General features: G+C 42.2%; 1 protein-coding gene across 6 annotated transcripts in view; it reads left to right on the top strand.

Moving 5' to 3' along the window:
- Window positions 1-21,561, top strand: part of Phactr2 (phosphatase and actin regulator 2) — a 265,333-nt gene extending 243,772 nt beyond the window's left edge. For all 6 annotated transcript variants that reach the window (XM_037200469.1, XM_037200465.1, XM_037200467.1 and 3 more), the window contains 2 exons: window positions 7,628-7,704; window positions 19,524-21,561. In XM_037200469.1, the coding sequence (XP_037056364.1) occupies window positions 7,628-7,704; window positions 19,524-19,539 (93 nt within the window). In that variant the 3' untranslated portion in view covers window positions 19,540-21,561. The remainder of the gene's footprint in view (window positions 1-7,627; window positions 7,705-19,523) is intronic.
- The last annotated feature ends 1,022 nt before the right edge of the window (window positions 21,562-22,583 follow it).

Raw genomic sequence — 22,583 nt, 5'->3', positions numbered from 1 at the left:
CCCCAGAGAGTGCAGCAAAAGCTCCTTGGCCTTTTCCAATCATCTTTAGATATTTGTACACTGTGTGAAGATGTATCTTCTGTGATTGGTGTGATAAAAAGCTGAACAGCCAATAGCTAGGCAGGAGGTATAGGTGGGATTTCTGGGGAGAGAAAGGAAGAGGAAGAGGAGGAATCTAGTCACGTGAGAGATGCCAGGAGACAGGAGAGGAAACAGGAGGTGCAAGATGTAAGAGAGGTAACCCCATGTGGCAGAAGGTAGATTAATATGGATGGGTTGATTTGTTATAGAAGCTAGTTAGGAGCAAGCCTAAACTATAAGCTAAGCTTTCATAATTAATAAGAAGTCTCCATGTGGTTATTTGTGAGCTGAAGCCCAAAGGAAAAGCTGACTACAGAAGTCACTCAAACTGTATGTCTGCATTGTTCTGTTGGTTCCAGGTGAGTCCTAAGGCCAGCTTAGAACCCAGGGAAGAGGGGAGGAAAGCTCTCCCTCTCGTTAGGAGAGCAGTGAGGTCAGATTGTATAGCCTGAAGGTAATATTCTAGCCATCTTAGAAAAGTATGATTTGCCACATCTATTACCAGCCACCTCATTATTTAAATGCCAACCTTTAGACGGGCCAGATAAACAGTAAAATCCTCCACTGTGCAGGAGTGACATCCTACATGACTAACCGCCCTTCTATGCAAATTCAATTTCCATCCCCCAGAAGAGTCCTTCCTTGACTTGGTTCTGTTCATAGGAGGCCAAGCTCATCCAGCTCAGCTATGATGGGCAGAGATTTTTTTGGGGGTGTGTGTGGTTTTTTTGTTTGTTTGTTTTGTTTTTGGTTCTGGAGAACATTTTGAACTGAGACAAAGATAGGCTTTTGTCTCGGGCTTGTTCAACGTAGGGGACTTAGGCCTGGTCAGGTTTTCTTCTGCAAGCATGGTTTCTGTTCTGGAGTACTCTGAAGACATAGGAGTCTCACATCTCCCTTGAACATGACCCCTGAGCCCCAGGGCAGAGCCAGAGTCCCTCCTGACTTACAGGGGTGACTTGCTTTCCCTCATGGAAATCTCGTACATTTATCCCGAGATGTGATGAAGGTCTGAAGGACAAAATGTTTAGGGCTGTGTTTTTATTGTGTCTGTGTTCCCTATGAGAAGAGTATGTTTTCCAAAAGTAAGAATTTGTTTTAGACAGGAAAAAAAAAATGCATACTTTTAAAGGTAGAATGTAGAAAAATCCCAAAAACAGAACATGCTGTTTATGTGTAGTATGTTTTGTACATGCAAGTGCTCTGTTTGTGTATAGTGTGATTTGGGCATGCAAGTGGTGGGTGTTTGTTGTCAAGTAGATGAATATCCAGACTCACAAACAGAAAGAATCAACAAATGGGACTTAGATCAGTGCAGGCATTTTTATAAATGTCTAAAAATACTATTTTAGACATTTGCCCTACAGAGCAAGTTCCAGGAAAGGTGCAAAGCTACACAGAGAAACCCTGTCTTGAAAAACCAAAAAAAGAAAAAAAAATACTATTTTCTACATAACACTGAGAAAAAAATTTCACACCGCTGTTTTAAGATGAATATACAGGGGATAGGTAGATGGCTCTGTAGAGAAAGTACGCTCAGCAAGCATAAAAACCACAGTTTGGGTCCTAGAGCCACATAGGAGGAAGCTGAGTGTGTCATTTGTACCAGTAATCCCAGCACCAAGGGGCAGAATTCGGTGGATCCTGGGATGCCAAGCAGACAGTCTAACTGAAACAGTGAGTTCTGGATTCATTGAGATATGCTGGTTCAAAAAATAATGTGGAAAGTGATCAAGGAAGACCTCCGATGTCAACATTGGGTTTCCATGGGTGTCCAATGAATGCACATGGGCGTGCACATGCCGCAGACCCCCCACACACACACATGAAGTAGGCATAAAGAAATATGGCCCACATACTCAAAGCATTTTATTTAAGGATGAAAATAGCATGCTAATTGTCATTATAGCAAAAAGTTATTGTGGGTTTTTTTATTACATTTACCTTAAAATACTTCATAACGCCTATTGGTCAGATTCTAAATAATATATTTGATTCAGTAAGTTAATTGATATAAAAAATTCATTAAGTATGATTTAACTGTTGTGTTAAGAATTAGGTAATGAGGAGGCTGGAGAGATGGCTCAGAGTTAAGAGCACTGGCTGTTCTTCCAGAGGACCAGGGTTTAATTCCCAGCATCCACATGGCAGCTCACAACTGTCTGTAACTCCTGTTCCAGATGATCCAACACCCTCACATGGGACATAAATGCAGACAAAACACCAACAATCAGAAAATTAAAACAAAATAAAAATAAATTTAAAAGAAGAATTAGGTTAGGGGGCCAGCAGGATGGCTCAGTGAGTAAAACCATTTTTCCCAAGCCTGACAACCTGAGTTTGGTCTCTGGAACACACATGATGAAAAGAGGTTTTCCTCTGACTTCCACATCCATGGAGTGGTACATGCAGCACCTTACACAAACACATACATGCACACATATGCAAAAATAATAAATGTAGCTTTAAATTAGTTTTATTTTTTTAACCAGGCAATGCTGGCATACCAGCACTCGGGAGGCAGAGGCAGGCAGAGCTCTGTGAGTTCAAGGCCAGCCCGGTCTACAGATCGAGTCAGGATAGGCCCCAAAAGCTACACAGAGACCCTGTCTCAAAAAAACAAACAAAAAAACATTAGTTTTATTTTTCAAGTTTTGATCTCTATATCCCACTTTAAAAAAAAAAAAAAAAAAAAACTAATGATAGTCAAAATTGCAGAAAGCTTACGTTACTTTTTAAAGAATATTAAATTCAAGTATTATTTAGAAGCCCAAAATAATTTCACTCCATGGTTACACAGTTGGACTAAAATTTAAACTACCGATGAGGATTTCAGCCTAAAAATGTCTAGTGAGCTGCTAAAGATGTCTAGTATTGACAAGGACGCCATTGTGCAAGTTGTGAAGGGCCTTGTCACCAAGGACTAGGGAGGGCCCTGGGGAAGGCATGGTGTGCTGCCTGGGGGAACTGCCCACTCCTGGGAGGTCCTGGCAGGGTGCTCAAAGATGTACTGAGAGGAGGTATAAATATATGTTTTGAGAAAAAAAAAAATTCTAGTGAACCAGAATACAGACTGTTTCCTGGTGATACATGGATTCTGCCTTGTTTATTACAACTCTTAACAATATCCTCTAAGGGGCATGAAGATGAAAACCGCCTTGCCAGGAACACACTGTCTAGCCAGCTCCTTGGGAAGACTATGATTTGAATTCTCTGTAGAATGTCATGAGTTGGCTCACAGGATGTACATTCCACTCCCCATGACATTGAGCTTAATGAATCAGCCAGCAATCCACTCCTTGATATCAGCATTTTAGCAAAGAAATAAACAAAAGATAACGAATGGAAGCTCTAGCTAATTCTTCACTCACAACCCATGCTGTCACGTGTGAGATGGCTGCAAGAGCCATATTTCCAACAAATTGCCTGTTGGTTCTTGCCAAGTTGTGCCCCTGCACTGACCAGGGCTGATCAGATGGGGAATGAATGTGGTTACTCACCATTAGCTAAACTTAAACTTAGTTTTAGTCATTTGTGTGTCCTGTGTTTAATTTCCATGATACCAAACACCACTCTCCATGTGGTCTCAGTGCAAACCCCTGGTATGTGGGGTTGTCGTTGCCTCCGTTTTCTTAGAAATTAAATGCAACTGAATGGTTTCCCTGAGGTGGTCCAACCCAGCACCACTGGCTCCAATCCCACTGCCTTAGCCCATCTGTCTTATCTTTCAACAAAACCAGCCCCAGTTACATGTAGATAGAGAGTTATTAGGCCTAAAATCTAGTCTCATCTGAAAGAAAAAAAAAAGTAAGAACAAAAGCTATGTTTACACCCTGTGTACCTGATCAATATAAAAGGTTTCCTTTTTCTTCCTTTGAACCCCGAAGAACTCTTCCTTTTTACCAAAATAGTAACTGTTAGACTAAAAGTAGGCCCTTATTGAGTGGATTTTGAAAGTGAGTACTGTCCCCATAATCAGACAAGTATGTCTTCCCCACAGTGTCACACTTCTCACCATATCATTACATACAACTGACTTGTCACTTCTAAATGCAAACCAGCACACACGTGGAAATGAGGTCATCTGGATTAGCGGGGCCCCAAAGCCCATTTTATTGCATGTATGTATGTAAGACTTGTAGGCTTATGGGTGGCTCCATCACAATCACTTAAGGCACGTTTGGTATCCAGTAGATCACAAGACCCCTCTGGCCTCTGTGTCAACTTCGAATACTGTTTAGGTTATCAACTGCCTTGTAGCGAACTAGCCCAAAGATATTGGCTTAAATTAGTGATAGGTATATATAGCATTTACAAGTTTGTGAGGTAGGAATTCTGGAGCGTATCAACCCAGGGGTTTATTTCCAGGACCACATGGCATTGGTGAGATACTGGGCCTCGAGAACCCACTTCCAAAGCAGTTTCTTCATGAGTGTGTGCATGCTCTCCTGTTCCTTGACCTCTATCTACAAGGCGTCGCGTCCTCCAAAGTCTTTCTTGGTGCTGGGGCCTCTCATCCTGCAGCTTGCTCAGGGCAATCGGGTGTGTTTCATGTGGCAACTGGCTTCTGAGTAGCAAATGTTCCTGGGCCAGGGACAAGCTCACTTTAGACTGGCGTAGTAACATGACACCTTACTGTGTTTCCTTGTGCAAAGTGGTGACATGGTTTCCCCAGAGTCAAAATGGAAGCAAGACACCACATCATCAGAAGGCAGTGACAACATGGCATTGCAGAGGAGAAAATTGTATGTGCCCATGAGTGTCTATCTGGCTTTCCGAGGAAAGCCTTGTATGTGAGGGAATATGGGCACTAGAGGGTTATAAGTCTTATTAATATAAATATTGTGTGGAGCGGGGCACAGTTTGTAGTTGTAGTGATTTATAAACTCCATGTCCCAAGTGTTTCTCTCTGAATGTTTTTCCTGGATTTTGCCAGACTCTTCCACTGGTAGCCAGCCCTCTATTACCAGTAAATCCTTCATCTTATTTATAGTCAACTCTCCTTCAGCACTGTCCTCTTGCATTCCAGTGCATTTTCTGTGATAAAAATGAAAGAGTTGTTAGTCACAAGCCCAAATAATGTATCCTTTTAAAACTTAGTGATATTTTATTGGTAATGATACAGTATTCAGCACATTTTTAAAAATACACTTTGAACTACTATTCTTAATTGTAGAATTTTCATTCCTATTTTCTAAGTGGGAAGATTATCTGGCTTTCTGTTACTGTAAAAAAAAAAAAAATACCCAGAACAGTTAACTTATAGACAAAGTTTGATTCACAGTTCTGGATACAAGGGTCTAAGTGATGAAGGTCTAAGGAATGGGTTTCATATGGTTGGAGTGGGGAGCACATGGTGAGTTAAGCCATTTATATCCTGAGTCAAAAGAGCAAAGAGAAGGTAGGCCAGAGTCCCACAATCTCTTCAGGGGCATGCCCCGAATGACCTCATAAGTCCCTCATAAGGTCTCACCTCTCAAGTGTTCACAGCACCTCTAATAATACCTCCCTGGACAATGGGTCTTGCTACATGGACCTCCAGAGAGCAATCTTCCAACCGCAGCAGTAGGAAAGCTGTAGGGGGAAGTTCCTCCATGAACGTCATACTGCCCTGGGAAACATAGCCAAGACCAACACCCATGGCTTCTGAGTCTAGATAACATGCTTCACACAGCCTCTGCTGAAACCTTTTGTGGGAAGAAGAAAGTTTCAGTGAACACAGAGATGGAATTCTGTGCCCCTGTTCACATTGAAACACTTCTTTCCAAGGAGGAACTTTTTCTAGATCTTTATTCGAGCAACTGTCCAGCTCCTGGATCCAGTGCCAGTTGTTACTATGACCAAAACCAAGTGTCCACGTTGTCATGTCTTGTGAAACATACTGCATTACTGTGTCATGGGGAACTCAGTCTCACAAACAGGCCTCTGCTTTGGCACTTCCAAAAGTTAGTAATAAGAATTATGACTATTGTTTATAGGTTTCCCCAAAGAGACTTCCAGACCTAAAGAATATATCTGGGGAGAGGAGACAGTCTGTGACAACAGAGTTTAATTATCGCATTAAAATATACGTAGGAAGGGAAGCCTGTGACCTGCAGAATGATGGTTAATGATGGGAGAGAGCCATGAAGAGGTCTCGGGGATTTTTCCTATCTTTTCCCTTTTCCCTAAGTTCATTGACTTCCAGCCGCACAGTAGATTCTCCTATCTTTTTGGGAAGGCACTTCCTGGGGTTTATTTTGACATTCTGTGTTTATCCGGAGCCAGTCCCTTAGATGTCATAAGGGTGTTTTATTCCTACTTTTCCTTTTATGTGAAAGACAGCATTCTTTGCGTAAAAAATAGAAAGTTCTGTGTTTGGTCTGAATATAGTGCAATCTACATAGAGCTTAAAATTTTTTTAGTGCTTTTTATATGAGTGAAATAACCTTTGTAGAAAAAAAAAGTAGGAAATAAAAATAAGGCAAAAATTGAAACTAAACCCATGCATAATCCTGCCACTGTCTGTTAACAGACAGCCAAAGTTAGCATTTGGAGGGGTGTTTCAGCTTTCCAGTCTGCATGCATAAGCATTTTGTTGTACATGGCATGGTTTCTGTGTTCCTTAAATAAGGCCTCCTATTTGATGTTTCTCTGAGTGGTTTTAAACGCTGTGCTGAATTTTCAGCCGTTTGTCTAAACTTTCAACATGAAAAAATAAATAGCAACTGCCTGCTTGGTATATTGCTATGGCAGTGAGTCAAAGCTCTGTCGCTGTGGCGGGCGGGCGGGCGGGCAGGCGGGCGGGCTTCAATGTAAAACTTTCCTAGGAACAGGATATGGATGCTCTGAAGAAACCCCTGCCATATAGTCATCAGAGGGTGGGGAAACATTCTGTATGACACACATTTATACCCTACTGCTGTCATCCCCACCAAGGAAGGACACTCTCAGGGAGACCACGCTTGCTTCAGATTGCCTTTTGCATGACTATCCGTCTTCTGAAATGCTTGTGACCCAAGGCGTTGATGGGTTAGGAGTACTTCTAGAATTTGGGATATTTGCAAGGACGTCATGAAATGAGATAGCTGAAGGATGAGGACCCTGTCCACACACAAAATGCATTTTTAGGGCCAGGAGTCTAGCTCGGTGGTAGAGTGCTTGCCTAGTATGCGTGAGGCCTGGGTTCAGTCCCCAGCCCAGCTCTAAAAGAATTCATCCACGTTCCTACACATTGCACACACATCTCCTGAAGATCATTTTACACATTTTTATCATACTTCCACGTTGCAACCATCGCAGGAGGTCAGGTATGGAATTTTCCACTTGTGGCTCACATTAATACTCAGAATATTTCAGATTTTGAAGATCTTCTCATTTTGGATTTTTCTATCAGGGGTGCTCAGACTGTAACATATCCCATTTATTAAATCTGAATCTGAGATAAATTAGTAATTCTTTCCTCTTCCCAAAATATTATGTCACAGAAGAATATATCTGCCTCATGGATGCTGTATACATTAGGAAGATATATGACCTAAATTCTGCTTCATTTTCTCCTGTTTAGGCCGCAATAAGGAAAGAACTCAATGAATTCAAAAGCACAGAAATGGAAGTTCATGAAGAGAGTCGACAGTTTACAAGGTAGGTAGACAAGATCTGGGCTTGCAGATTGAGAATACTCAACATGGTAAATTTCATGGCGGGTGTACTGCGTAGTAATTTAATTTTTTAATGTGGTTTGGCAGAAAATCACCTAATGAAGGTTTCTGCTTCCCTCGCGTTTGTCTTTCTTTGTTCTTTTGGTAAGCTAGAGTCCGGGTGTCAGATTTAAAGATATGGCTGGATGAGATTATCAGTGTCTAGACCTTCCTGGTTGGCTCAGCTGTCTTTAAAGAGCACCTAAACTCATCTCACTGAAAAAAGAAAATTCTACAGTGAGGTCTTAATTTTTTCTTTCATTGAGGTGCAGATCATTCTGAAGGGCTATGTTATGGTTGTCTTTTCAGTTTCCTTTTTGGGCCAAAAAACATCTGCTCTGAAACTGATGTCGTAAGTTCTGTGCCCCAAACAGGTACTAGTGACAGGCAGTGCGGGAACATACGCATTACTTCTGGCTCACCGGATAAGACTTGGGGTAGAAACTGTATTCTTCAGGAGCTAGATCTTATCATGGGAATCAAGTTTGGATTGGCTCCCCAAGTCACGACTGTGACAACCAACAATCCCTGGGGTAGTCAACCTGTCAAGAAGGAAGCCTTCCTTTGACTCACAGATTCAGAGATTGGGGGGGGGGGGAGCATGTTTGCTTGTTTCTACTGCTTTGGGGCTCATGATAAAGCTACACATAACAGTGACTGCATGTGGGAACTCTGTTCATTCCTGCTGTGGCCCCAGGAATGAGAATAAGAAAGAGGAAGAGATGTGGGCCCCATCCCCCTTTCAGGCAAGCTCCCAGTGACTGCAAAGTCTCACACTAGGCCCCACCCTTAAAGCTTACAGCATTCCCAGTAGAGGCAGGCTGAAAATGAGGACTTTAGCACATGGGCACCTAAGATCCAAACTTTCACAACCGATTTGATGGTTTTTCTTCCCGCTACCCTTTGGTTTTACAAAGGACAGAAACTAAAAGGGGATCCCGACTGCTCCTGTTGTCTGATTTCCAGATGTGACAGCTGTTGTATTTATTTACATCTCATACACATAGGAGCTTTACTTTATAGAACAGATGTATTCCTAAAATTTTGTACAAGAATTAAATTTTGAGAATCCAAGTCGAGGAGCTGAGGTGATAAGAGGACTTTCCACACAAGCATGAGGGTCTGAGTTTGGATCTTCAGCACCCATGCAAATAACCTGGCATGACCACATCAGCCTCTAACCGCGGTGTTGTGGGGGCAGACACAGGAGGATCTTTGGGGCTTGCTATCTGCTAGCTTATGTGGTGGGGAGGTGTAGGACCAGGAGATGCAGACTCGAGCTCCAGATTCAGTGAGAAATCCTGTCTCCTCTGACCTCAGCCAACACTTGCACATACATGTGCACAAACTCATATAGCAACACACACACACACACACACACACACACACACACAATTGGATTGATAAAAAAAAATTCCAGGACAAATGAATGCATGAAGACAAGGTTCTCTGTCTTTCAGAATACAAACACTGATGCATTGCCCTCATCTAGAGACAGCCTCAGTAGAGTAGCCAAGTACTGTGCTCCTAGCCATTCAGTGGTTCCCAATGGTCAAGGTGCAGTTTTATATATTTAAACTTGTCACAAGGCAAAGGAAATTCAGGAAAACTTCATTATTTCATAGCAAGTACTTCGTGAGAAGTGTGTGGTGGACCCCTGTTACCACAGCCGTTCCTCATGTAGAAAGGTCTGGTGTGGCAAAGAGACTCCCTTCGTCTTAGGATGGTTCTTCTTCATGTGGCCCTCCTTGTTTGCATTCGCCAATATATGTCCTGAATGTATCATTGATCTCTGTTGGAGGGCTCTCCAATGGCAGTCTACTCTTGGATCTATAACATGCTGGACCTATACCCTCCCTGCCACAGCTGGGGTCAGGAAAAGTTCATGTTAAAATGGGACACCTCAAGTTTTACTTCTTCTGGAGAGTTGATCATAAAAAGGAGACAGGGTATTCCTGATGACACAGAACTGGCTGGGGATGTCAGAAAACTGGGGAGATGGTGTATGTCTGTGTAGCTGAGTCTTGACCCCTGAACTCTCCTGTCTCCGCTCATCCCACCCGGTCATTCAAGTCAGTTTCCCCTCTACAAAACTTTCCTCTAACTTGTAAGAGCTGGTGCCTTTATCCCCATCGGACAGCATGAGGGGAGAATCAATTACAGCAGAAAACATGCATTTTTGTAATTCTAATTTTGTAGTTTGAGTTAGTGAAATTTAATTAAATTTTGTAGTTCTAATTCTCTGAGTAGTATTTATGCTAGAAGGCTTCCTTTCGGTTGGCTTCTCTAAGCAAATTCAGTAAACTTAGCCATAGGGAGATGTCAGGGCCATTTCCTTTTCAGGCTTTTATATACAAAATGCTGTATTTTAATTAGGCATTTAAATAGTGCAAAAGTTTATCATTAAAAATGCATCCCCTCCATAGTTTTCACCTTGTCTTTACTCTCACAGGGAAGAGCTAATTAAAGGTTGAGGTATATACTTCTAGGCATTACTTTCCCTGTACATTTACAAATATGTCCATATATAATATACTTGTATGTACAACCTACGTCTACACACCCTCTCATTCACATACAGCACATAGAAAGTCTCTCTTTCTCTGTGGTATATATGGACGGCCCTCATCTCCATGACTGTGGTGTCCCATGAGTAATGTGCCACACACTACTGAACAGGTACTGCAGGCTGTTGAGGATGCTTTGGCTTTTCACTGTCAACACTAAGTCCTTGATGTCCTGTTTATGTCAGTATTTCTGTGGTTGCCCCACTGACTGCATTTCCTGGACCACTGGATTCATGTATTGTATAACTTTTCCAAGATTCTTCTCTGTCGTCTTCCAGAAAGGGCCGTTAGTTTATTGACCCGCCGTTAGTGAGGATGCTGGACACTCAGTCACCCTCACAGTTGGGTAGACAAGTGACTTCAAGGTTCCTGTTCTACCGTAGAAATAGTAGTACACACTGACTGATTTCCCTATGGTTGGACAGCTTCCCTCATCTTTATTGACACTTTTTTTATTGTTTGACTTTCATATTCAAACCTTTGTAAATGTTCTGTTGGATTGCCTGTGTTTTTTTATGTGGACTAGTAAAATCCAAGTTATTAGTGCCCAGTAGTTCTCCCAACCTGCTGCTAGCCTTTTATCTTTTCTCACCGTTGTTTGTGTAATATTTGCAAGCTGAAATCTTTCTATGTTTCTTCTTTTATTTTATTGTTGTTGTTGTTGTTGTTATTTTTCTGTGCTTTATGGAAGACAACCAAGAATGTAAAACCATGGTTTTCAGCTGTTTTTACCCTTACAGCGTTAATCCACTAGGCGCTTCTTTCTGTGGATGATTCAAAAGCGCACACGAACTTGGCTTTTGTAAATCAGCGCTCAGTTGTCTTTGTGCCTTGTATTGCCCTCTAGATGTGAATCGCCCTTCTGGTATATCCACAGGTGTGGGTTCCATAGTATGTCCTAAGGAGCTTTGACTGTCCCTGCCTTGGCTAGTGACACTCTTTTTTTTTTTTTTTTTTTTTTTTTTTTTTTTTTTTGGTTTTTCAAGACAGGGTTTCTCTGTGTAGCTTTGCACCTTTCCTGGAACTCGCTTTGGAGACCAGGCTGGCCTCGAACTCACAGAGATCCGCCTGGCTCTGCCTCCCGAGTGCTGGGATTAAAGGCGTGCACCACCACCACCCCACCACCCCCACCCACCACCCACCACCACCACCCCCCCCCCCCCCGGCTGACACTCTTGAATTAAGACTGGTAGTTCATTTTTCTTTTTGATGGGATTTTTTTTTCTTTTATTGAATATTAATTATAACAGCTTGGCCATTAGCTCAGGCTTATTACTGACTAGCTCTTATATCTAAATTAACCCATAACTCTTATTAATTTTTAGCCACGTGGCTTGGTACCTTTTCTCAGTTCTACCTTCACATCTTCTTTCCTCTGTGTCTGGCTGGCAACTCCTGATTCAACCTTCTTCTTCCAGGATTTTTTTTTTTTTCACCTCCAAATGTCTATTGGCTATTTACTTTCTGAAGAAATTTGGGCTAGACTTGTGTTTTATTAAATAATTTGTTGATATGTTATTGTTTAACTAAATGCTAATAGATGCAGGTTAGGCAAGTTTTGAGGTGGTAACAGCTCATGTTGTGGAGATAAACTTAAAAACTCCTTTGCCAGTTGATGGTAGTACATGCATTTAATCCCAGCACTGGGGAGTGCAGGCAGATCTCTGTGAGTTCAAGGCTAGCCTAGTCTACAGAGCAGTTTCCAGGACAGCCAAAGCCACACAGAGAAACCCTGTCTCAAAAAAAAAAAAAGTGTTGTTTTTTTTTTTTGTATTGATTAACACTCTTTAAACTATCATTCAGATAAGGAAAAATTAAATATTTCTGCTACCAAAATAAACGCACCTTGTTCAAGTAGTCTTTAAGAGTTGGCAGTAAAACAAATGTCTACTGCTATTTTTCCATTAATTTATATAGCATCATTAGAATTGCATTCCAGCAGGGAAATAGTTTTGGCTTTGGAGATATAAAAACCATGCTATGATTTTTTCATGCTGGTGTCAGTATTTCTTTTAAGAAGAAAAAGTTGTAATAGACACTACTGTTTCTAGTCAAAATAATGCAAAACTATGGCCATGCGTTTCGCTTAGCGAAGTGCTCCTGCCAAAGACTGAATGTTCTCAGCACGTGCCCCCATCATGGGGCATAAACACTGTGAAGCATTACCCATCCTTTTAAATGCAGCCTAGACGCATGGCAGCAATCCTTTCTTCTAGTCAGTGCCAGGCTTGATCTCCCACATCAAGCAAGCCTTCCTATCAGACCCTAAACCTCTGAGACCTGCGCGGAGTCAAGGTAGCTCATACTAAAGACAGCTCTGTTCCCTACTTGGCACCTGTTACACACACACACACACACACACACACACACACACACACACACACACACACACACACACCACAGCAGTCCAGCCATCTCTCTCAGGATCTTTTCAAAGACACCCAAAAGGCTGATGCTCCTGCTTATCTCTGGGGAGGAGTCCTGGTAGCTGGGGCAGACCTAGGAGAGAGACTCTTTGCCACAGAGCCTTCCGAACCTTTTGAATTTCTGTGACAGGGGAATGTTTCACCAAGTCAACAGCAGGTATTTAAAAGAGACACTGAAGGGATCCAACTCCCGAGACCCTGTTTCAATAAGTGAGGATTTCCAACCTCGAGCTTCATTTTGAATTATGTGCTGGCATTTATATCGTGAATACTTTTAGCACAGCAGGAAGACACTTCTTTGACTGCCATTGCAGGATATCTTCTGGTGTGTGTGTGTGTGTGTGTGTGTGTGTGTGTGTGTGTGTGTTGATGGATTGTGTTGATCTGATCTCACATGTAATCATCCTGGTTACTCCCAGGATTTTCCAGAGAACTTTATGGAATTGAAACACAAGCTAGGGCCTTGCAGCAAGGGTGGGGGCCAGGTGCTCCCCACAGGAATTCATCGTGGGGCCTGAAAAGGGACCCAGCCATAACCCGCTTTCCTTAGCGTAGTCACTGCTTCTCTGGTTACGTTCGCTGTTTTCCCTCTGTGTTCCCCACTCAGCCCACTGCTTACAACCCAAAAGCTGAACATACTGGAGTAGTGGTCTGCAAGTTATGTAGAGTCATTACATCCTCAAAGGCACCACATGACAAACAGAATCCTCTTCTCTTTTCAAGACAAACAGAATTTCTATAATAGAAAAATAGTTATCTAAATTATGGTGACAGATTATGTAAAAAGCCGGATTTTACTTGGAACTAAATTTTAAGGGACTACAGTCGTAAGACTTGGGTAATTGGAATCTCCTGCATAGTATTTTTTTGAGACAGGGTTTCTCTGTGTAACAGCCCCGGCTGTTCTAGAACTCGTTTTGTAGACCAGACTGGCCTCAAACTCACAGAGACCCCCCTGCCTCTGCCTTCCAAGTGCTGGGATTAAAGGCGTGCACCATCATCACCTGGCTAGTATTTGTTTTCTAATGATTTGATTGTGTTAACATACATTACATTTATAATCAAGAGAGAATGTGACTTTTTACAAAATAAATTTAACTTAGCACAGATAACATTTTAGAGTGCAGAGTATCTTCACATGTGAATAGTTTTATTAGCTTATGAAACGTTTGCTTATTAAGTGAGGCATGTGATCATGCACTCAGTGGATCATTGAACTGAGGCTTTCACAGTCAAAACAGATCTCAAGAGATTTTTTTTTTTAATCATAACTAACAGACAAGAGAGACATTGCCTGAGTGCCTACAGTACAGTTGTGTATTTAAAATTCAGGTGCATAGAAAAAAATACTGGAAGTGAGATCAAAAGCTCCTAATAGTTTATTGTAGTTATGAAGTATGGTTTTTCTTTTCTCGACTTCTAAAATACTTTTCATCTAAGATTACCACCTAAACACGGCGTCTCAGCTTAATGGCAGTGTGTTCATCCTTTGTGCACAGGACCCTGGGTTTAACCAGCAACACAGAAAACAGAAATAAGTAACAAGAGGGAGATCTCCATTATCCAAGATCTCAATATGTATCAAATATTGACATACAGAGACAGAATAGGTTACATCTGTGAGCAACTTTAGCTTTATACTACCTGAAAGAGTTCATAAGAGGATAAGTAGTTTTTAAGGATGAAATTCTGGAAGAACTGTCTTTGGGAAATATTCTTCTTTGAATCCCATGACTTTAGGAAATAGACCCACTTCATTCCCTCTCAACAGTATGCATTAGAGCTGGTGTTTTTTTTTTTAAGAAGAACATGTCCATAATTTCAAAATCAAACACATCCTAAAAAGAGGGTGGATGAAAAACTTGTGTCCTTAGGGGAGAGGAAATCTATTTATTGCTTCACCAACTTGAAATGTAAAGCCAAAAATGCCATTCTATCAGATAGGTAAAGTTCTCTGGAGATAAAGTTAAATACACTTAGGAAAACTTGCATTTGCAATACCTCTGACCATTCAATTCTATGGCCAAATTTGAATAGAGGAAGCCTAATTTTGCAAGGTGTAAACATCTTTGACTGAATACTGTAGCAAAACACAGGTTTGTGTTTGTTTTATCAGATCTTGGGGATTGTGTATGAAGAGAGGCTGCCACCACCATGCTAGCCGGCCACCCTCTTCTCTGAGCCAGTTGGATGGGCTGGTATATCATATTGCAGTGCAGCCCAATGGAACTCACTTTCTGCCCAGATCCTTGGGCAAGTGGTGTGTACAGGATGGGGAGAAAATCATAAGAGATTTCTCTCCGGTTTGGAGAAAGTAAAATCAGGGTTCTCTCCAGAAGGTGCTGGGCTTTAGAAGGATCCTGTCTTCCCAACAGCCCTGATGACTCACTTTGTCGCCTCACCCAGTGGTTCAGGTAGCTCCTTCATCTCACTCATGGGAAGATAAGATGACCCATGTCTCTTTGACCCACACTTGTCCTTTGAATCCAGAACCAAAGGACATCTGAAGATAAGGGATTTGGTGTAAAATTTGATGCACAAAAGCCACGCAAACGTGGGAACGGGCTAAACAGTCGCTAACAAATGAGTTCCTCTGCAGTGCCCAGAGAAGCTGAACCTGGGAGAGAGAGGAGGATAGTTTTCTGTGTGAGGGCCATGAAGGGATGAGGTGTGTGTCTTGTTCCCTGAGCAGTCTTAGGGCTCTGGTCCCTGTATGCAGCTGGCACAGGTATGCTTCTCCGAGGGAAGAGAAGCAGCTGAATGAGCTGCTCTCATCCCTGGGAGACGCTTGAGAAGACCCATTCTCATCCAGCTGGACATGGAGTTAAGGGCTTCTCTTTGGTCAAAACTGATCAACACTGGCCAAGGGCTGAGTCTACCCATCATTGGCTCTGGTCTGTCCTCCAACGTGGTCTAATAAGATACTTTCTTCTCCAAATGGAGCGAGAGTTTCAGCCTTGCCCTTACCCAGCATGGGATTCCTGGGAATTATAATTCTTTGTGGTTTATTGTTCCAGTAGTCTGATAGCACCAGTGTCTCTGTTTAAAATGTCTCCTCTCCTGCCTGGAGAGTCCAAGAAGATAATAGAAACCCTCTACCCCACTTTGAATGAAAGCTCAACTGAGGACATGTTTTGGTCTATAATGTAGGTAAAATTATAGACTCTAGAGCCAACGCCTCTCCTTCCCACTTCTCTGCCTTGGGCAAATGCCTTAGCTTCTCTGTGTCTCAGGGAATCTGGTAGTCCATACTCCATAGCAGCTCTCTGACCTCTGTATGAATGTGTGCCCCCCACAAGAATAAAATAATAAAATATAATTTTTAAAAATTAACTATAAGAAAGAACTTCTGTGTTTTTCAGGTTGTCATTTGGGCTCTTCCTAGAATGGCATTCTGGAAGGTTCTACCAGCTGAATTACCGTACAGTAGTATATGTACTTAAAATTAAATTTGGGTGTCCTAAGAGTGAACTGTTCAGTTATATAATTTGCAGAGTTATCAAATCATTTCTTAAATGTTCCTTTATGCTTCCAGCAAGTACTGATTAAGTACATGGAATGATTTTGATGGTTCTGGACCCTGGGAACTTAGCGCAAATCAGGTCCTGGACCCCAGATGTCATGATCTGATGAGGAAGACAAATCTTAACCAGTAAAGGAACAGGCAGTCATCTCAAGTGCTATGGAGAAAATGTAACAGGATGCTATGAGAGAGAAGAGGGGACCATAGATTGGGAAGCCAGGGAAAGTGTGTGGGTCTTGAGGAAACGACACTTGTTTGGCGTGGTCTAAATGACAGAAGAGAGCTCCAATCCCACTGCTGGGAGGAGGAGAAAAGATCCCATCCCAGACTCAGGTGAGCAGACTTGGAAGGGAGCACAGACGTCTAGTATATGGGGACCGAAAAAGGAAGGTATTGTGCATGGCTGGGTCACCAGTGGCCCAGGTGACAGGTCCAGCAAAGCCACATTTCTCCAGGGCAGCTCCTGGGGGAGGGCGGGCACCCATCAACTCAAGGTTATGGTCAGCGGTGGAGTTAAGACTTAAGCTTCAAGTTCACACATTTCTGCTTTGGCTTTGGCTTGTCCACCAGTTTGGGAAAGTGCCTATATCTTATTTTGACTTTGCAGAGACACGAGAGTAATAGAAGGTCAGCATATGAGCAATCTTGTTTTCTCTTTGCTTGTATAGTTTTTTTTTTTTTTTTTTTTTTTCCGTTTCTTTTTGAGGTGCTAGAGATTGAACCTAGAGCCTTCCTTGTTCATCCTAGGCAAGCACTCTCCCACTGGGTTCCCTCACCACACTTCATTTCATTAAGTTTTCAGTTCAACACCAAACTTGCTAAGAGACAGCCCTTGCCAGGCAGTTCATGCTGTGAGTGTAGAAGCTGGAACTCGAACAGGTCTTTCCTCAGCTTCCGGTAGCCCGGGAGCAGGGACCTTCCGCACAAAGACCCCACCGTGTGATGGTGACGGACCAACATAAATGAAAGGTTATATAAACACAGAGGAGAACAAATGATGCTACCCAGAGAGGTAAAGAAAATAGACTTAGGGTTGGGGATTTAGCTCAGGGGTAGAGTACTTGCCTGGCAAGCACAAGGCCCTGGGATCGATCCTCAACTCCAAAAAAAAAAAAAAAGAGAGAGAGAGAGAAAGAGAAAGAAAGAAAGAAAGAAAGGAACGAAGGAAGGAAGGAAGGAAGGAAGGGAGGGAGGGAGGAAGGAAGGAAGGAAGGAAGGAAGGAAGGAAGGAAGGAAGGAAGGAAGGAAATAGACTTATTCACCTCAAAGAATAAGATTGGACAAGTGGAGATGGGAGGGGAGATAAAAGTAGAAAACACACACACACACACACACACACACACACACAGAGGCATCTAGGGATGGGAAATAGTGATGGAGATTGGACTTCATTCTTAAAGGATTCAATCACAACTTCAGGAAGTTTTGTTCTGTATCAAATGAGGAACAAACAATACAGCTCTTTTGACAATGAGCTGGCATAGTGGATTGGTACTTCTTATTGCTCCTGATGGTGTGGAACATAAGTTTGATAGACAGGGACTCCAATGAGCTCAACTCGTTTGTAGGGTAGATGAACAGTCAGTTGTAGAAAACATGGCAAATGGTAAGCAAGCTACATAAATGTGAAATCACAGAAGGAGACGGGAGATTTGGGTCAGATATGTCTTCTTCATGAAGACAGTGGCTTTCAACATTGATCTTGCTAATAAAAACATAGATGTGAAATAAAGGGAGAGTGTTGAAGTAATTAAGGACAGCATGTTCTGCAGCACAGGCCCCCTGACTGCAAGAATGTTCAGGAGCGCATATGCTAGTTAACAAATAGTCTGCTAAAGTGATACTGACACAAGCTGATGAAGAAAAATGATTGGAGGCAAGCATATTTTAGTAGTCCATGAAATAAGAAAGTACAAAGGCAGGTTAGGATGGAGGGACCTCTGTGCAGTTGTGGATATGCTTTTTATGAGGTGTGCGGTCATGGTGGAAATTCCCTTGTGTAGGTAGAATGTTTCTTTCTAGCCTGCCTGTTTCTAAATACCCAGCAACTGCTTCCCCAATAACTGACTCGGAGGCTAAATGTTACTTACAAATGTTCAGCCCATAGCTCAGGCTTATTACTAACTAGCTTGTACACTTAAATTAACCCATAATTCTTATCTGTGTTTAGCCACATGTCTTGGTACCTTTTCTCAATATGACTTTCTCATATTGCTTCCTCTGCGTCTGGCTGGCGACTCATGACTCTGCCCTTCATCTTCCCAGCATTCTTAGTTTGGTTGCCCCGCCTACACTTCCTGCCTGGCTACTGGCCAATCAGTGTTTTATTAAACCAATTTGAGGAACAAATCTTTACAGTGTACAAGAGAATTATTCCACCCTTGGGTGTTTAGAAATCCAGGTGAAGAGGCTGGAGAGATAACTCAGTATTTTAAGAGCACAGATTTCTCTTCTATAAGACCCAGGTTCAATGTCCAGCACCCACATGGCAGGTCAGAACTGTCTATAACTCTAATTTCAGGGGATCCAATGCTGTCTTCTGGCCTCTGTAGGAACCAGGCATGCATATGATGCACAGACATACATACAGACAAAACACTCATACATAAAAAAAATCAATAAAAATAGTTAAAAAAAAATCCAAGTGATGAAAGTTAGTTCGAAGTCACTGGTAGGTAGGAGCTGGTAGGATGATGATGATAATGACCTTGTTGGGGTTGGGGGTGTTTGTTTTATCTTATTTTGTTTTTTGTTTTGTAAGACAGCATCTCATGTATCCCAGGTTGGCCCGGAATGCCTCTTATAGCCAAAGATGACTTTGAACTCCCCATTCCCCAGTCTCTGCCACTTGGGCACTGGGATTATAGCCGTGTGCCACCAGGCCTATCGTGAAGATGATAAAATAGTGATGATTGTATTTGTGTTCCATACCTACAGGCTAGGTATAACCAAATCCATTGAACACACGTCTCCCTCTGCATAATGCGGGTTAGAATGTGAGCCTCAAGCACAAATGGTGATGATTTGTCTTCATTATTCTATGAGCCTGCCTAGTAAAACCAAGATCATTTTCATAAGAATCATATCTACTTTCCAACATAGCACACGTCACAGTATTCTGTTACAGCGCAATTTAACAGTAACTGGGTTGGTGATACTCAGAACTGCCTTCTGCACCTTACTCATGTCACCAAGTGCAGACTATGCTTACATGCCCGAGGCTCACAGTTTCTGTTTCTTTCTTCAGGTTTCATCGTCCATAAGGAAGTGCGGGGCTGCTCAGAAATAGGGACTGACCATCCCCGGTGGAAACCCTGCTTCCTGAGACCCCGACATGGCACTGAGCTTTCAACGTGTATGTGTTTCCATTTCATTGCGGTGAAGGAGGCCCGTGACTCAGCCTTGGTTGAGACTGCTCCTCACCCGGACAGCCCAGACGAGGCCATCACGCTGAGAGCCAGATGCAGCAAGCCTAGCTGCCCAGGATGTCCACTAATGTAAGGGACACTCTGGCTCTCTCAGCTGTTCTTCATCAGAAATTTCAATCAAAGAAGACAAGCAGAAGACAATCGCCAGTTTGACTGCCAGAAAGCCAAATGGTATAGTGCGTGTGGGTTGACCAACAGGAGACATGGGTATTACTGCTGGTCACCCCAACAGCGTGGGAGCTAAAAATGAGGAGGACAGTTCCGTTATGTTAATGAAGAAAAGAAGAATGAAGATAAGTATATTTTTGAAGTAGGCATTTGGTAGCTGAGAACTTACTAAGGGATTTGGGAACCTACTCAACCAATGTGGATTCCTTAAAGACTTGATTCCAGAACATTCTTGTTTCACCAAAAAGTTGGTTCTGTGTAATACCATATTTTTTATGTTGTGCCAGTGAACCCAGTTGCCAGAAACAAATCTGAGTGTGCATTAAATGCAAGAAGCCTCTACCCACTCTTCTTACCAAGCATGCTTGCTTGCATTGTGTTGCATGCTTTCTGTAGCCCAGCTATCCACACGACCTTTTCTTATACTGCTTTCCTAATGGGTGAGCCCTCTACAAGGCTAACAGAAGTAAGGTCAGATATAAAGTGACCCTGCAAAACTATTGGAAGCTTTAGAAATAAATCTCCTGTCTTAGTTATCTCCAAAGTCAGGAAACCCTTCATTATCTAAAGAAGATGATATGGACGATCATGACACTCTTTTTAAAAACTCAATCCAGAGTTGCAGAGTAAGCAGAATACAAGTGTGTGCTGCTTGCTCCAAGTTCTGAAGGGGAATTAAAAAGAAAAAAATACCCGGTAGTTTTGAGTGCTGCGTTAAAAATTTTAAAAAAGTTAGGTTGCTGCTATTAAAATAAAAAAAAAAAAAAAACCAAGCACATAGATTTAACAAAAATACCCTAAGGCTTAAAGGAAGACAGAAAATTGCTGGTTTATGTAAAGGAAACCTTACCGTCTGTGCTGATTCTGTGGATCACATCCATACTACAATCTGTACTCCCCGTGCCAGAAAAGCAGTGAGATACAGTTCAGGCCAGTTTCTACGAGAGCCTGTAATCAGTCTTGTTTACATTAAGAAGCTTCCTTCCTCAAATTGCTTTTCTCTGTAGTATCAGGCTCCAGCACAGAACCCCAGAAGGGCTCACTTGTGAATACTACCTTGAATTTCATTTCCCTTAACAATTGTTTTGGGCCTCTTGGATTAAAAGCATACGATATTATTTTTTTAAAAAAGAGAAGGCAGAGTCTGTATCAAGTCTATCTTATTCTCTGATCTGGAACTCTGACGGCTCTGCTTCAGGATGTGGAAGCCTGTAATTTTCTATCCCAACTGAGAAGTCAGCATTTAATCAGTGGAATAAGTGTAGGTCCCACCACTCTGTGGTATTTGGAGGAACCACTTGAAATTTGATGATTTCATTTCAAAGTAAAAGTGGTTAGCGGCAGTTGACCTACTGTAAAGAGCCAGGAGGAGCATTACATGAGGTAACCAGCATTATTGTACCCGCCACTACGCTTAGCTGTTTGCATTAATAAAACAAGACTACAATCTACCCGAGTTCATTTCACTAATGGCGGAAGACAGACTTTGCTTTTGAGATAATGTCTGTGTGTGCCCTGGTGTTTGTCTTCGGCTGAGGGCTTGTTTCTTTTGTTGTTGTTTTGCAGTGCTGGGATTGAACCGGGGCCTTGTGGGTGTCCTGCACACTTTCTAGAACCCCCGAGCTGCGCCCCCAGCCTTTGTTTGCTTCAGTGTCTCAATTCAGCCATAAAAATTAACTCCTTTTCTCATTACTTGCAAAGTTGTTTTCCTTTAGGATACCTTATTAACATCTCAGCGTCATGAGAAAAATGCCAAGGCAGATAATGTTTCTTAATCTATGCTTATCATCTTGGAGCATTGTACAACTTCTCGTTGCACGTTCTCTGTACATTGTAAATGCAAGACACGCGCACCAGTTTGTCACTCAAAGCGTGTGCCATAGAAATGTTCTATTTGGTTGTTTTAAAAGAACAATCTCCCCGCCCCCCCCCCCCGCCTTCCCCCCCCCACCGCCGCCACTGCCCCATAGTGGTCTGAATTATACAATTTCTACTTTCCACAATGATATTCGTCCACTACAACACAAGCTTCATGCTGAAAGCCCCCAGTTCAATCCCCAGTTCCGCACAAATGAAAACCTGTCTCCTGATATGGTCCGTCACATTTACGAACCACATATACCTTTCCTTCACACTGACTGATACATTTAGGGGAAAATTTGTTAAGTTAGAGAGAAGTTTAAAAAGGTAAACATTAACTACCAGTAGTCTAATATTTAAAAATCAGAACCACCTACTACTTCATTGCAATGATCTATTAATTTTTTTTAAAAGCCATGGAAAGAATTAGAATATCATGAGCCAAGTAGTTCTCAGAATAAAGCTCTATTTCGTGGTTAATTTTCAAAGGCAGGGAAATGTAAAGGGGGCGTAGCCTCACTAGCAGCCCATCCCGGCATCCCCACAGAAGGCAAGGGCATGAATGTCTCCCTGCAATTACACCTCTACCCACTGCCAGCATTTCTGCAGCCCAACCACTAAGCCACTATTCTCTAAGAAAATAAATGTGTGCAGAAATTGGAGTTACATTTTGGTGCAGTTGTAACACAATTCCAGTTTTTCACTAAAGCATACCATTAGGCCGATGGAGAAAATGAGTGAGGTTTCCCGGCTCCTGAGCTAGGATGAAAGAAGAAAATTAGCCCATCTCACGGAAGGTCCCAGGCAGGAAAGAACAAGACCAAGTAGAAAATATCAACTGGCCATTTCCA

The sequence above is a fragment of the Peromyscus leucopus genome, chromosome 8a (assembly GCF_004664715.2).
Source record: "Peromyscus leucopus breed LL Stock chromosome 8a, UCI_PerLeu_2.1, whole genome shotgun sequence".
Lineage (NCBI taxonomy): Eukaryota > Metazoa > Chordata > Mammalia > Rodentia > Cricetidae > Peromyscus > Peromyscus leucopus.
This window is presented reverse-complemented; position numbering and strand designations above follow the sequence as displayed.